Genomic DNA, 13,500 nt, shown 5'->3' on the forward strand with positions numbered 1-13,500 from the left:
AACATATAATTTAAACAGAATTTGGCTTTGCTTGACTAAATGGTGTTGCATGTATGAGTGAAATATCGTCTGAAAATATGATTTTGTAACCAAATAGATCATTTCTTATGTTATTTAGGTGATAAATGCTATATTTAAATTTCAAAATGGCTGCAATATGTTTCTTTGTGGAAATTATCTTTCCCCATTCAAATTTTACATATTAAGATAAGGGACTATGGCGGCCATTTTTTATTTTTAAAAGGCTGCATTCATCACCTTTATGACACAAGCTATGATATATTTCGTTAGAAATCCATTGGGTTTAGACAATACTTAACACTTACATCAAAATTAAGCCATTTTCATAGTAAAAAATTTGTCAAAATTATCAAAATATCTAGCTATGGCAGCAATTTTGAATTTCAAAGTAATGCCTTTATTACCTTCTCAACCATTATGTGATGTATTTAGTCAGAAATCATGTTCAAGACCAAATTTTACCTATACATCACATAGTTACGTGCGTTTTTGGTTCTCATTTTGGTGATGATTAGTTTCCCTATACGCATATTACAGAATTTGTAGGGGGTTGTGCGGCCGTTTAGAAAGTAAAAATACAGTATTTATCACATATGGGAGAGGAAATGTTATATTTCATTAAAAAAATCACGTTTTCAAACAATATTTTCCTTATACAACAGAATTATATGGATTTCATAGTCAGGCAAATCCTAATTCTTTCAAAAGTATTTGTCCCCATTTACATTAAATTTTACAATACAGCATTTATCTCATGCATGAAAAATGAAATGATATGTTTCGCCAGAAATCATGTGTTTAGACAATATTTCACTCGTATAGATTACAATTACATTCATTTTATTGTTTTTACTCTTGTGAAAATTAGTTTCTCCATTCGCTTTGTTCATAATACAGATAGGGCCTATGGCAGCCATTTTGAATGTCAACATGCAGCATAATTACCGAAATTGCAAGGGAAATGATATGTTTCGTTAGAAATCCTTGTTGTCAGACAGTGCTACACCAATATTTCGCAGTTATTGGCATTTTAAAGTCAAACAAATTCAAAGGTTGTGAAAATTACTTGTCCCCTTTTATATATTGTACACAGTATAAGGGGTCTATGACAGCCATTTTGAATATCATAATACAGCATTTATCACATTAGATAGTATACAAATGACATAGTTTTGTTAATAGTCATGTTTTCAGACAGTAGTCCACTCGCAGGTCACAATCACATGCAATAATAGTGCTCTTGTTTGAAAAAATATTTTACCCATTCATATTCTACATACTAAAGTATACAGGGGTTATGGCGGCCATTTTGAATATCAATAAAATAAATATTTTGTCAAATATCGCTTTTCCAATTGGTATTTCACTTCTGCACAACAACTACATGCATTATAGCTAATGTGTTGGCAATTTTATGATTTTCATGGGTAATTTGCATATTTTGGCGGCCATATTGGATTTTGCCAATTTGCGGAAAATGCTCAAGGTTACAAGAGTGGCATCATTCAGATTCGGAATCAGCACCCTCGAATTGACAAGAAACCATCAAAAAACATTGTATATCTAAAAAAACAAGGTTCGACCCCTTGTCTATGGGGCCTATCCTGGACTACTAAATGGCATAGTTGTAACTCTTTCTTAAACGGACTCCTGTCCATACCCTTAACCGTCTTATTATAATCTGGCACCATCACTGTAGCCTGTAATCTATAGGCGGAGGCTGCGGTTATTGTCTTTGTTGTTATGCTGAACGCAAGCGATACGTCTGATGTGGCAAAGACTACGAGTTGTGAAACAGCCACAATTCGTAGTCTTTGCCACATCGCTTGCATTCGCGGCATAACAGCAAAGACAATAACTGCAGCCTCCGCCTAGATTATAGGCTATATAGCAGCACTCAGGGCACAGTCTTACTTATCAAAGTTAGCTTCCATACTTTATATATTTTATATAGGCATATAGCATCATCAAACTTGATCAGCATCAATTCAACAAGCGTCAAAATATATTTTTTGAAGATTTTTTAAGAGGATCATTTTATTTATGAAATATAACAACATATAAGAGTAAATTTAATCAAATCCAATTCAAGAATTCATTTATCAAGTTCCATTTTAGTCGTGTAATCAAATGCGTTTATTGAATGAAAGTCTATGCATTCATAATCGAGAATATCGCGGAAACAGGGATTTTTTGCTCCGCGGCGCACGACAGATTTAAGAGAGGTCTTTGTCGGAAATTGGAAAATCGGAAGGGCAGATTCCGTTCTAAGTTTCGACGCTGACGAAAAATTACAAACGTGTCGTTTGTCCAGGGTCCAAGACAAAACTGCTCTTTTAATTCGCACATTTTCGACAGAAAATTCCTGATTGTTGTTCTTTGTCATGAAGGAAATTTGGCAATACATTTTCTATGTTCTTTAATTCGTCGTGTGTCGTCAAGCGACAAATCTCTATTATGTGTAGCGTGAATATTTTCCGTGACTCTTCATTAAACTACAAGCAAACTTTCAAATAAAAATCGGGAACATGCTTATTCTATGTGTATCCGAACCTATTCCGACGAAACGGTTGGTCCGTTTTGGGGTGTAAGAATTGACCCCTTTATTCGACAAGTGTGTCATTTGGGTTATGGGACGACAAATTAAAATAAAAATATCAAAATCAATTACAAAACTGAAACGTTCGTTTATCTTCACAGCTAAAGCTACTGAAAATTAGCTTCCATGGTTATCCTATTTGTATTTACACGGATGTTTTCTTGAATAATGGAGTTATGACCTGTTGTAAGTACACATAACGAAATTTTGGAGTTCTCATTATTCGAACGGATTATTACGGTCGGCGCGGCCAAAAATACTGCGGACGTTTCATAAAAGTTGTAAGTACTGACAGGTTGTATTTCTCCGATAGTTACTATAGTAACAGTCAGAGGCCATAGTACCTCTCAGCCAATCAAAACAAAGGAATTCACTGATATTGTCAGCACCGACAATTTATTCAGTTTTGATAACTTTCATGAAACACCCCTAGCTGGTGGCTGCCTGAATTTAAATCAGAACTTAAGACGTGTCTTTTTAATGAAGCATAATTTAGCCATTTGATTAAGTGATGTTATTTAAGCGTTTTTACACTGTTCTAATTTATATTTGTATAATTTTATTTCTGTAAAGCGAAACCTTACAGGTATAAAATGTGCTATATAAAAACTACATTATTATTAAATTCAGTTCTAGTTAATCTGATTTAGTTTCCTCCTCTTCATTTTGGTGAGTTTTCAAATGCCTTGAAAGAGTACAACTCTGTGTAAACCTTTTCTTGCATACTTTACATTCGTATGGCCGTTCACCTGTGTGTGTTCGCATGTGAACAGAAACATTACCAGGATGTGGAAAATGTTTATCACACACGGAACATTTGAACGGCTTTTCACCGGTGTAAGAGCGCATGTGCGAGGTGAGATGCACCTTCGCCAAAAATCTTTTCTGGCAAACCGAGCATTCAAAAGGTCTTTCTCCTGTGTGATGCCGCATGTGCGTTGTAAGAGCATGTCTTTGCGTGAACCGTTTCTGACATATAGATCATTCAAAGGGTTTCTCCCCAGTGTGCGTTATCATGTGTCTTTTGACTCCTCTTCTGTAAATGAACTTCTTCTTGCAGACAGGACACTCGTGTTGGCGCTCTCCATTATGAACTTTCATGTGGTAATGAAGACCTGTCGCAAATGAGAACTGCTTCTCACAAATGCCACACTTGTGCAATTTTTCTCCCGTGTGCGTTACGAAATGACTCTTAAGACTCTCCTTCTGCCCGAACGCCTTATCGCAGAGTGAACGTTTGAAAGGTTTCTCCCCGGTGTGGGTTCGTAAGTGGCGCTCAAGGTGAATACGGTATTTGAATTCCTTGTTGCAAAAGGAACACTTCCGAACATTCTCCATCGCACTCTCACTGGTACGCACTGTTCCCTTACTGTCTATATGTTCAGACGAGCTTGAATGATTCACCAAGTCACTTCTTAGATGTTGAGGTGAACTTGATGGACTGAACGTGTTAATACCTCCATTTTGAGACGAGTTTGAATGATTCACGATGTTACTACCTAGCTGTAGGGAGGAACTTGATGTACTGACATTGGTACTATCCCCAAGATGTGACGAGTTTAAATGATTCACTATACTACTCAGATGTTGAGGCGAACTTGATGGACGGACCCCGTTGATACTACCTCCATGCTGAGACGAGCTTGAATGATTCACGATGTTACTACCTAGTTGTTGGGATGAACTTGATGTACTGACCTTGGTACTATTCCCAAGATGTGACGAGTTTAAATGATTCACTATGTTACTACTCAGATGTTCAGGCGAACTTGACGGACGGACCCCGTTGATACTACCTCCATGCTGAGACGAGCTTGAATGATTCACGATGTTACTACCTAGTTGTTGGGATGAACTTGATGTACTGACCTTGGTATACTATCCCCAAGATGTGACGAGTTTAAATGATTCACTATGTTACTACTCAGATGTTGAGGCGAACTTGATGGACGGACCCCGTTGATACTACCTCCATGCTGAGACGAGCTTGAATGATTCACGATGTTACTACCTAGCTGTTGGGATGAACTTGATGTACTGACCTTGGTACTATCCCCAAGATGTGACGAGTTTTGATTCAATATGTCACTACTCAGATGTTGAGGTGATGGACGGACCGCGTTAATACAACCTTCTGCTCTTAAAACACGGTTTGCTTCATGGTGACCTTGGTCGCTGGATGATGCCCCTTCCAAGTGTAACTCCCCTGCTATCGATGTCATGCTCTGTCTTATGGTTGCAAATTCATCTGCCGAAAGAAACGTTTTAACAAAACACAGGAAATAAGAATTAATGCTTTTAAAAACAAATAATTTAGTTTCTAGGGAGAGCAACAGTCAACCGTCTTCCAAAACAATACTAGGGTTTTTCGCTCCACGAAGCGCAACGGATTCAAGAACATATAAAATGTATTGTCAAATGCCCTTCATGATAATGAACATAAAAGAAGTCGTTGTCGAAGATTAGTGAATCAAAAAAGCAGTTTCGTCAAGAACTTCGGACAACCGACATAATCATTTGCAACATTTCGTCACCACCGAAACCTAGGATATGACACCGTTGTTTCATTTCACCTCCCAGCTGTTCATTGTCATTTGATGGGCATTTTCAATACATTACTGTGTTCTTGAATTAGCTGAGCGAAATCTCCATTATGAATTAATTGAGAACTCAAGCCTACGGAACTTGAAGGACCCAAACAACGCTAGAGTCGAAAATTTTCATTTTGATAAGGCATAAGTTTGATAGATATTAGAGGAAACTGGTTATCTAATACGCCCACTGGTTAACGCTAAGGGTACATATTCCTTTCATATAAGATTTTATTTTCATATACTGTACCTCGCGTGTCCCTGAACCACCCCTACCCCCCCCCCCCCTCCCCGCCGAAAAAGGGGTTGACGAGCTTAAAGCAAAACAACAAATAATCAAAGAGAGAAATAAATATAAAAACTAAGAAAACTACATCCAGATCAACAATTCCCCTCTCACTATACTTGGCGAATTGGATGTAAAACGCAATAGGACAACAAATCATATTCCAGTATAATTAATGAAGACTTTATCGATAGCCCGACTCATCGGGGATGACAGTAATGGAACTTAGGATGCATATAGCATTGTTTCCTGTTTATTTTTTAATGTTTTTGTTTTGCCTTTCTTTTGTATTTTTTAAAAATCTGATGCGCTATATTACTTAACTCACTGTACTTCTAACTTGATTCGGCCTACATGGCCCAGGGCAATGCGACGACACGCGACTCAGTTTCATTTCCACCCTTCCCCTAGATGTGCTTTTCCCCCTAGGAGCATCGACTCTCTCTCTCTCTCTCTCTCCCTGTCTGTCTCTCTCAATCGATGGAACTCAAACAATATTATTCCGAGCAAGAGTTGCCTATTTTTCATCTCTCAATAAAATAAATATAGACATTAAGCTGTTTATCCTATCTCCATTCTACTAATATTCGTATAAATTCTGTGTTGTTCGATTGACTATCGAGATATATTATAATATAGCTACATCAATTACGGGCATTATCATAATTATCTATTTTAACTGCATATATAAGTGAACCTTTTTGGCAAATATATAAAGTTCGGGTATAATGAAAGTACGAAGCCTACATGCACTACCAGACTCGACTAACCATAAAAATGCAATGTACAATATCTGTGTTTTTATATCAAAGATAATTAACTTTAATGAGTTCCATTTTAGCACATTTTTATAATTTTAGCAATTTTTAGTTCAATTCAATCGCTGCTGCTTAACAGAAAACACGGATAAAACACTATTTAATTACCTTTAACTCTTGATCGCGCAATGATAGTCTGCAAGTGAAGTTTATCATCTTTCTCGAAGTCGTTTTCAGGGTCCAATTCCTTCATACAAGTGTCTTCCAATTCTTCCATAGTTGGACAGTAGATCAAGTAGCCGACTTCTTCGGATGGTCGGGGTAGCCCTGCAGCCGAGGCCGCCGCTCTGCTAATGTAGTTCATGTTGGAGATTCTATTAGAAATAAAAAAGTACTTCATAAGAACATGTTCACTTCGGAAGAAGACAGCTGTATGTATACCGATGATGGCGAAAACAATGGGCTGGATCAAAATTCCTTTCAGTTCAGGGTAAATCAAACCTCGTCACTATGTGATCAAAATCATGATCGAGACAGTGTGGTGGTATACACTTCGCTGATACACACATGGAGATAAACTATAGTTCAGAGTAAATTGCACAGATTATATATAAAGTACAAGTCGAGTACGCACATGCGCACACACCAACGTAAATGGGACATTATTAGGCCACCAAAAACACAGCAGGCATAATAGAGAACAAAGAACACATGATAAAGCGAATTGTGGCCGTCGTGCCTGTAATCCTCAAATCCGCTTTCCATTCAGCTGGGTCTATTATTTTCCATTATATTTGGTATCATAAAAAACAAATGAAGTATTTTCTCCCAGGGGTACAATGGTGACCGCGTCTGGGATCCACCCCATACTGTACCCCCAAAATTACAGCAGCTATTCAACCAGCATGCAAAATGTATCGAGGTAACTCACACCCACACCCGTAATAAGAATTCATATTTTCGTGAAGAGATTTTTTGGTCCAATGACGTCGACTTAACCGGTTCCCAACAGATAACCGATATCAAAATATTTTTAGAGAGGACGATTCCATGATACATTAATGAGCTAGGTTTCATCCATTAGATCCAAACTTCAAATCAAATAAATTTAACAAAAGCGGGGAGTATAGGCTTTGATATAAGATTTTTCTTCTTTTGTTTTATTATGAATGAGTTATGCAAATTAACCCGAATACAGCAGGGTTCTGAATCATAACAACATGGGTATTCCTAACATTTCACTTGGCTTTGAACTTCCATGCGGTACATCATAGGCCTATCGATTTTCTGCTCCGGTGATTTTCGAAAGCCCAACTATACATGCAATATACCAGTTTCGAATTAACCAAGTTGATTAAGTATGTGATAGGACACCACGCCAGTTTCTCAAATTTTATTACCACCATGCTTTTTGTCACAGAGCCGACCAAAGGAAGCCTTACAAAAATTCAAATTTTTAGGGTGTTCCCAATCTGATCATTATTTTGCGCGCATTTTAATGATTTATCTTCGATACGATGGATTTTGCTTGTGTGGAAGTGCCGTGGTGTAGTACGTGGTTCTGAATCTCTCCTTGTAAACAGAGGGTCGTACGTGTGTTCGAATCCCACCACGGTCGACTAGCGTCCTTTTGGCAAGGCATTAACCCACACTTTGCCACTCTAGACCCAGGTGCTAAATGGGTACCCGGTGGGATGCGAAAGATATTGTATGTTTGAATTTGCCAGCGCCATAATGAGGCTGCGATGAATGCAAGGAATGCTCCCCAGGGAGTGGAAATTGTGCACTTTTCGTGCGGGATTGAAATGAATCCAATGACCGGGGTAATAATAAGCCGTAACGCGCTTTGATTTTCTTGGAAAAGCGCTATATAAAAATTGGCTTTTATTATAATGTGCGCGTATTTTTCCTTGTTTTATATTTCTACTTTTGCACTTAAAAACTGTATGAAATAGTACACTCACATTTCGTCGGTCCTTGTTTGAAATAAGCCTAGATCCATGCAGGCGTCTCGATAACGACGAACCGTGTTTAAGTACATATAGCTCGCAATTGAGCAGCGTCGTTACCTCTGTACGCGTATATTTATGGGCCCATCGAACTTGAAAAGAAAGGGCGCCAAAACGGATCCATTTGTAGAACATATAAGCAGGATTCCGCAAGTACAGTAGTACTAGTAGACAATGTCTAGGCAGATAAAGGACGAGGATATTGCATTTTTTCCTCTCCCAAATATAGGAGTCGACTTCCTGTCTATATACGCACCGACTTTTATTCACTGTATATAATACACCTAATAAGGGACCTAAATAATCTACACAGCAAAAACTGTGGTGTTAACCGGTGTACATAGAGGACCACACCAGTTGTTTTACACCGGTGTTAAATTGGTGGTGTTAGTTTTACACCCATAGGTGTTATTACAACACCTTTGGTTGTTACATTTACACTCTTTGGTGTTATGTTCAATCTCTAGGGTGTAATTTAACACCTCAGGCATGTCAGGGTGTGGTCCTCTATTAACACCAACTGGTGTCAGTTTTAACACCACAGTTTTTACAGTGTAGCATGAATGGAGGGAAGCATCTTAACACCGTGGAAGAGCAGCTGTACATCGTCTACTTGACGGATTCACGGGCTCCCCCCCCCCGCATTAAAAAACATTTGTAGTGGAAAATATCGAGCATATATACGCAAGTGAATACTTTTTTTATCGTCAAATTTTCTGAAATTACTGATTCAAAGTGACAAGGGGAAACGAGTCACTTTGACTCAAAGCAGAGTTGATATGACTCTCAACTGGCACCATTTCGAAATAAGAATTATAGTATATGCCTATATAGGCCTATGTGAGACCGGTAACAAATTAGGTATGTATCCTTTAACTGGCTAGGAATAGAGGGAGATCGGGGAGCGCGTCCGGCGAGAAAGACATGGGGGGAAATGGGACACTCTTGTAACTTGAAAAATAATCAGCCAATCAGCACGCCGGTTACAGTAAAATGGTGTGCCTAGACATAGCTCAAAACATATATATCAGCTACTCTAGAGCTCTATCCAGGTAAGTTATAAACGAGTTTCTTTTTATACCCATTTTTATATTTTTCATCGTTTCTTGTGAGTAAAATATCAAGTATATCACATATTTATGCTGTCTAGTAACTTAATAAGTATGCAAACTTCTGAAGATAAAATTATTTGATAAAAGACATGTTAGAAACAGTGACTGTCATTTTATTTTATTTTTTGTTACTAAGGGGGAGCTTACTGTCCCATCCCCCCCCCCCCCATCACGTGTAAGTTCTACTTCAACCCCCCTCCAAAAGTTCTTGACTCATAATAAGCTGAATTAATTTGTATACGTACCGAAACAAAATGGAACTAATATAGTACACAATATATCTTCTTTTCATCAAGTGACTTTATGTGAAATCTGAAAATGAACGAATGCTCTGGGTCATCGGGCAATGATTCTTTTCGGTATAAACTGCCCAAATAAACTAGTTTATTGTCGGCAGTTGGATATCTTCTAAAATCCTACATTACAAAAATACGGAAGATGAAATGTCCGGAAACGAACATATCTTCAATGGCCTATGCAAGATCTAGACCCTCATCTGAACTCTAATACACTGTAAAAAACTGTGGTGTTAAAACTGACACCAATTATTGTTAATAGAGGACCACACCCTGAGGTGTTAAAATAATACCCTAGAGATTGAACATAACACCAAAGAGTGTAAATGTAACAACCATAGGTTTTGTAATAACACCTATAGGTGTAAAACTAACACCGGTGTAAAATAATTGGTGTGGTCCTCTATGTACACCGGTTAATACCACAGTTTTGCTGTGTATTTGACATCATTTTGCAAATTTCATGGGCTTTCGACATATATCTGCTGGTAGTCCTATACCAATATCACAAGGGACCGATAAAGCTGTAAGAGAGTATGTTTCTAAGCAATTGATTCAGATGAAAGACCAGGGCCCGTTGTACAAAGAGTTACGATTGATCCAATCAATCGCAAATATGGAAAGCCAGCAAAGTCAACATATGAAATGCAGGTTTGTTCAAAAATAATTCTAGATATGAATCCATATCCATAATTGATTTTTTGACAATTAGGAGTGTTCTCCTTTGATTACAAAGGACATTTTGCAAATTTCCTGTAGAAAAAATTATGACACTGATGGATTTTCATAGTTATGATTGATCGGATCAATCGTAACTCTTTGTACAACGGGGCCCAGATGTCGTCATTGGTAGAGTCATTAACCTCACCTACACAATTAAAGCAACATTGATTAATACTCAGTTGAATGCCAGCCCATCTCATTCCATGGAGGTCACTGTCCCGAACGTTGAAGTAAACAACAGATACGATACTCTGATACTTGATAACACTGAAGATGAAGTTGAAGAAACAATCACCATTGTAAAGAGATCTTGTGAGCAACAGGCAGAAGAATGAAAGAGACTCCATGCATGCTAGCAAAGACAGTTGAGAGAAAACTACAATGTGATGTGCTCATAATATGAGATTCAATGATAGAGCCTCTTAACCCATCTACGATGTCCCCAACAAAGATGTAAGACCCTTCCAGGTGCAAAATAGAAGATTTGTTTGAACCAACAAAGAATTATGGTTGCAAAGACCCTGCCTAAAGAGGTTTTAGGAAATTGGCAAAGCCGATCTCCTAATATAAATATAAAAGTTAGATCCTACCTTAATTCTTGCTCGCCAGATGATAAAATGGGGTCCAGCCGCTCAGATAAATTGCACAAATCCGTGAATAGAAATATATACACTTCACAATTTCAAATATAGTAGAAAAAGGGACAGATGTCACAAAATGTCTCGCGAAGTAATGAGCTCATTAAGTATGCAGAGAATATAGACTTCGAATGAGTGGAAGTGACGGTAAGGAATAAGATTGGAAAATGCAGAGAAATAATTAAGTATAAGTTGATCCTCCACAAGATTTGATTCAATCCTCACTAGCAGCTGGATGAGATGGTCAGCATGAGTGGACAGGACGAAGGCAGAGAGTAGAGTGATGATGTGGTAGAAAAAACAAGTTGTTTTTACCAACATCAGAAAAGATGAGACAAAGAAATAAGCGCCAAAAAGAGGACAAAACACAGTTGAGAAGAACAAAGAGGAGAGAAGCAGACTGTGAGAAAAGCAAACATGCAAGCATCTCTGTAGTGATGGTGTATACCTGCAAGTTTATTGCAATAAACAAGGAACAATGAAAGGATGTTTGCTCCAAGTCTAGGAACAAAAGAAAGGTTGTTTCTCAATATAAGAATGTGTTTGCCAAGTAGATTTGGACAGAAAATGAGTTGGCTTGCTCTGTGAATGTACAGTATTGTAGTACATACACATGGCGTGAACAAGTGAGAATATATGAAATTGGAAATAAAAGAAAGAATTTATATACATATACAGAATGTTGAAATATAAATGAAAATATATACAAGGAAAGAATATATAGATGTAGATATATAAAAAGATATAGTCAAGTCACTACAGTAGCTCCCCCCTAGATTTGTACCGAATAGAAATGTAGTAACAAATCGACAAGGGAAAGTAAAAGGGAACTTGGCTATAGAAAACAAGAAAATAAAAGGAGTGGAAACATCAGTGAATTTTGAGAAATGTTTCAACCGTCTCCGAAAAATTGAACGTACTTGGCAGGAAACCTGACATGGCGACCAGAACGGGTCTTACGAATTTCGGGAGGCATATGCTTGTCATCAGGATCCCCTGCCAAGTCCGTGGAGTTGGATTGTTGATGAACTTGGTCAGGTGGATCTTGATAATGAAATGGATGAAAACACAGTTGAGAAGAACAAAGAGGAGAGAAGCAGACTGTGAGAAAAGCAAACATGCAAGCATCTCTGTAGTGATGTTGTATACCTGCAAGTTTATTGCAATAAACAAGGAACAATGAAAGGATGTTTGCTCCAAGTCTAGGAACAAAAGAAAGGTTGTTTCTCAATATAAGAATGTGTTTGCCAAGTAGATTTGGACAGAAAATGAATTGGCTTGCTCTGTGAATGTACAGTATTGTAGTACATACACATGGCGTGAACAAGTGAGAATATATGAAATTGGAAATAAAAGAAAGAATTTATATACATATACAGAATGTTGAAATATAAATGAAAATATATACAAGGAAAGAATATATAGATGTAGATATATAAAAAGATATAGTCAAGTCACTACAAGGTCATCATACATGTCGAATCAAATAATCTGGCCGTGAATGACTCGATTACTATTAAAAAGAAAATATAGTCACTGGCCCTTCAAGTCCAAGGTAAATGCTGTAGATGCGATATCGATTAGTTCCATCATCAAATTTATTTGAATTATTATTTACAATTGTTACTTTGTTAACTGCATTGTATGAAATTTGATTTGAGAGAAAAACAATAAAACATCTTTTAAAAAAAATCAAAAGAAGAGCTTATCAAAGTGAATTTCTAAACAAACAAATACTAATGCTCGACTAAAGTCAATGGCCTTATCCCATGGATGGGGCTTCATCAACAACGACTGCACCGAGTCAACCCAGCATCTATCTATGCAATGATGGCATATATCCCCCGGGGGGGGGGGGGCCTCAGTATACAATGCACAGTGGGTATGTGCCGCGGAGGGGACCCCCATTTTTACACTCAAATTTCCGTTCCAAGGCATAGCATTTTTGTCTTATTGAGAAAAAGAACAGAGAAAGCCTCTCCAAGGCATAGCATTTCCTTCTTATCGTGAAAAAAGGAAGAAAGAAATCCGCTCCAAAGCTTCGCATATTTTTCGTTCCGCCGTTCCGGTCGCATTGATCTGCTACAATAAGCTGCAATTTTGGTGAAAAGCGGCCGAGAGCGCTGTCCGACCATCGTCACGGCGCGAGCGCACTCTTCGGCCGTGCCGCTGGGCTAGCTGCATCATGCACGCATGCCCGTTCCCTGGGGATGCATACAAACTCACACGCTGGCGATCCGTTCCAAGGACCCCCGTTTTTACAAACATTGTCGTTCCGAAGCCCGTTCCGAAGCCCGTTCCGAGGACCCTCCTTTTTACAATAAGCCCGCTCCAAGGCCCCCGTTTTTTGTCTCGCCCGCGGCACGTACACCCCTACCACTTTTATGACATTGCAGAACCCACACCTGCAACTAGCCATAAATGTATCAAATGAACCTTAACTATGGAATCCCAGAATGAGTTTTGC

At 38.2% G+C, this 13,500-nt stretch overlaps 1 protein-coding gene across 3 annotated transcripts; it reads right to left on the reverse strand.

Annotated features, from left to right (window-relative positions):
* Positions 1 to 2,115: 2,115 nt before the first annotated feature.
* LOC129275003 (uncharacterized) lies at positions 2,116 to 11,464 on the reverse strand. Of its 3 annotated transcripts, none has more exons than XR_010295486.1 (4): positions 10,986 to 11,464; positions 10,541 to 10,662; positions 6,424 to 6,629; positions 2,116 to 4,868 (listed from the first exon to the last, which is right to left on the reverse strand). XR_010295486.1 is itself a non-coding variant. In XM_064108633.1 (3 exons), the coding sequence occupies exons 1-3, from the start codon at positions 8,294 to 8,296 to the stop codon at positions 4,459 to 4,461; spliced, it is 693 nt and encodes a 230-aa protein (XP_063964703.1). In that variant the 5' UTR covers positions 8,297 to 8,550; the 3' UTR covers positions 2,116 to 4,458. The 3 variants fall into 3 exon arrangements, 1 of the variants encoding a protein (XP_063964703.1); XR_010295485.1 differs by having other exon boundaries at positions 10,541 to 10,747; positions 10,986 to 11,376; XM_064108633.1 differs by lacking the exons at positions 10,541 to 10,662; positions 10,986 to 11,464 and adding an exon at positions 8,220 to 8,550.
* Positions 11,465 to 13,500: the final 2,036 nt, after the last annotated feature.

Source organism: Lytechinus pictus, chromosome 13, assembly GCF_037042905.1.
Source record: "Lytechinus pictus isolate F3 Inbred chromosome 13, Lp3.0, whole genome shotgun sequence".
In the NCBI taxonomy this organism is placed as follows: Eukaryota; Metazoa; Echinodermata; class Echinoidea; order Temnopleuroida; family Toxopneustidae; genus Lytechinus; species Lytechinus pictus.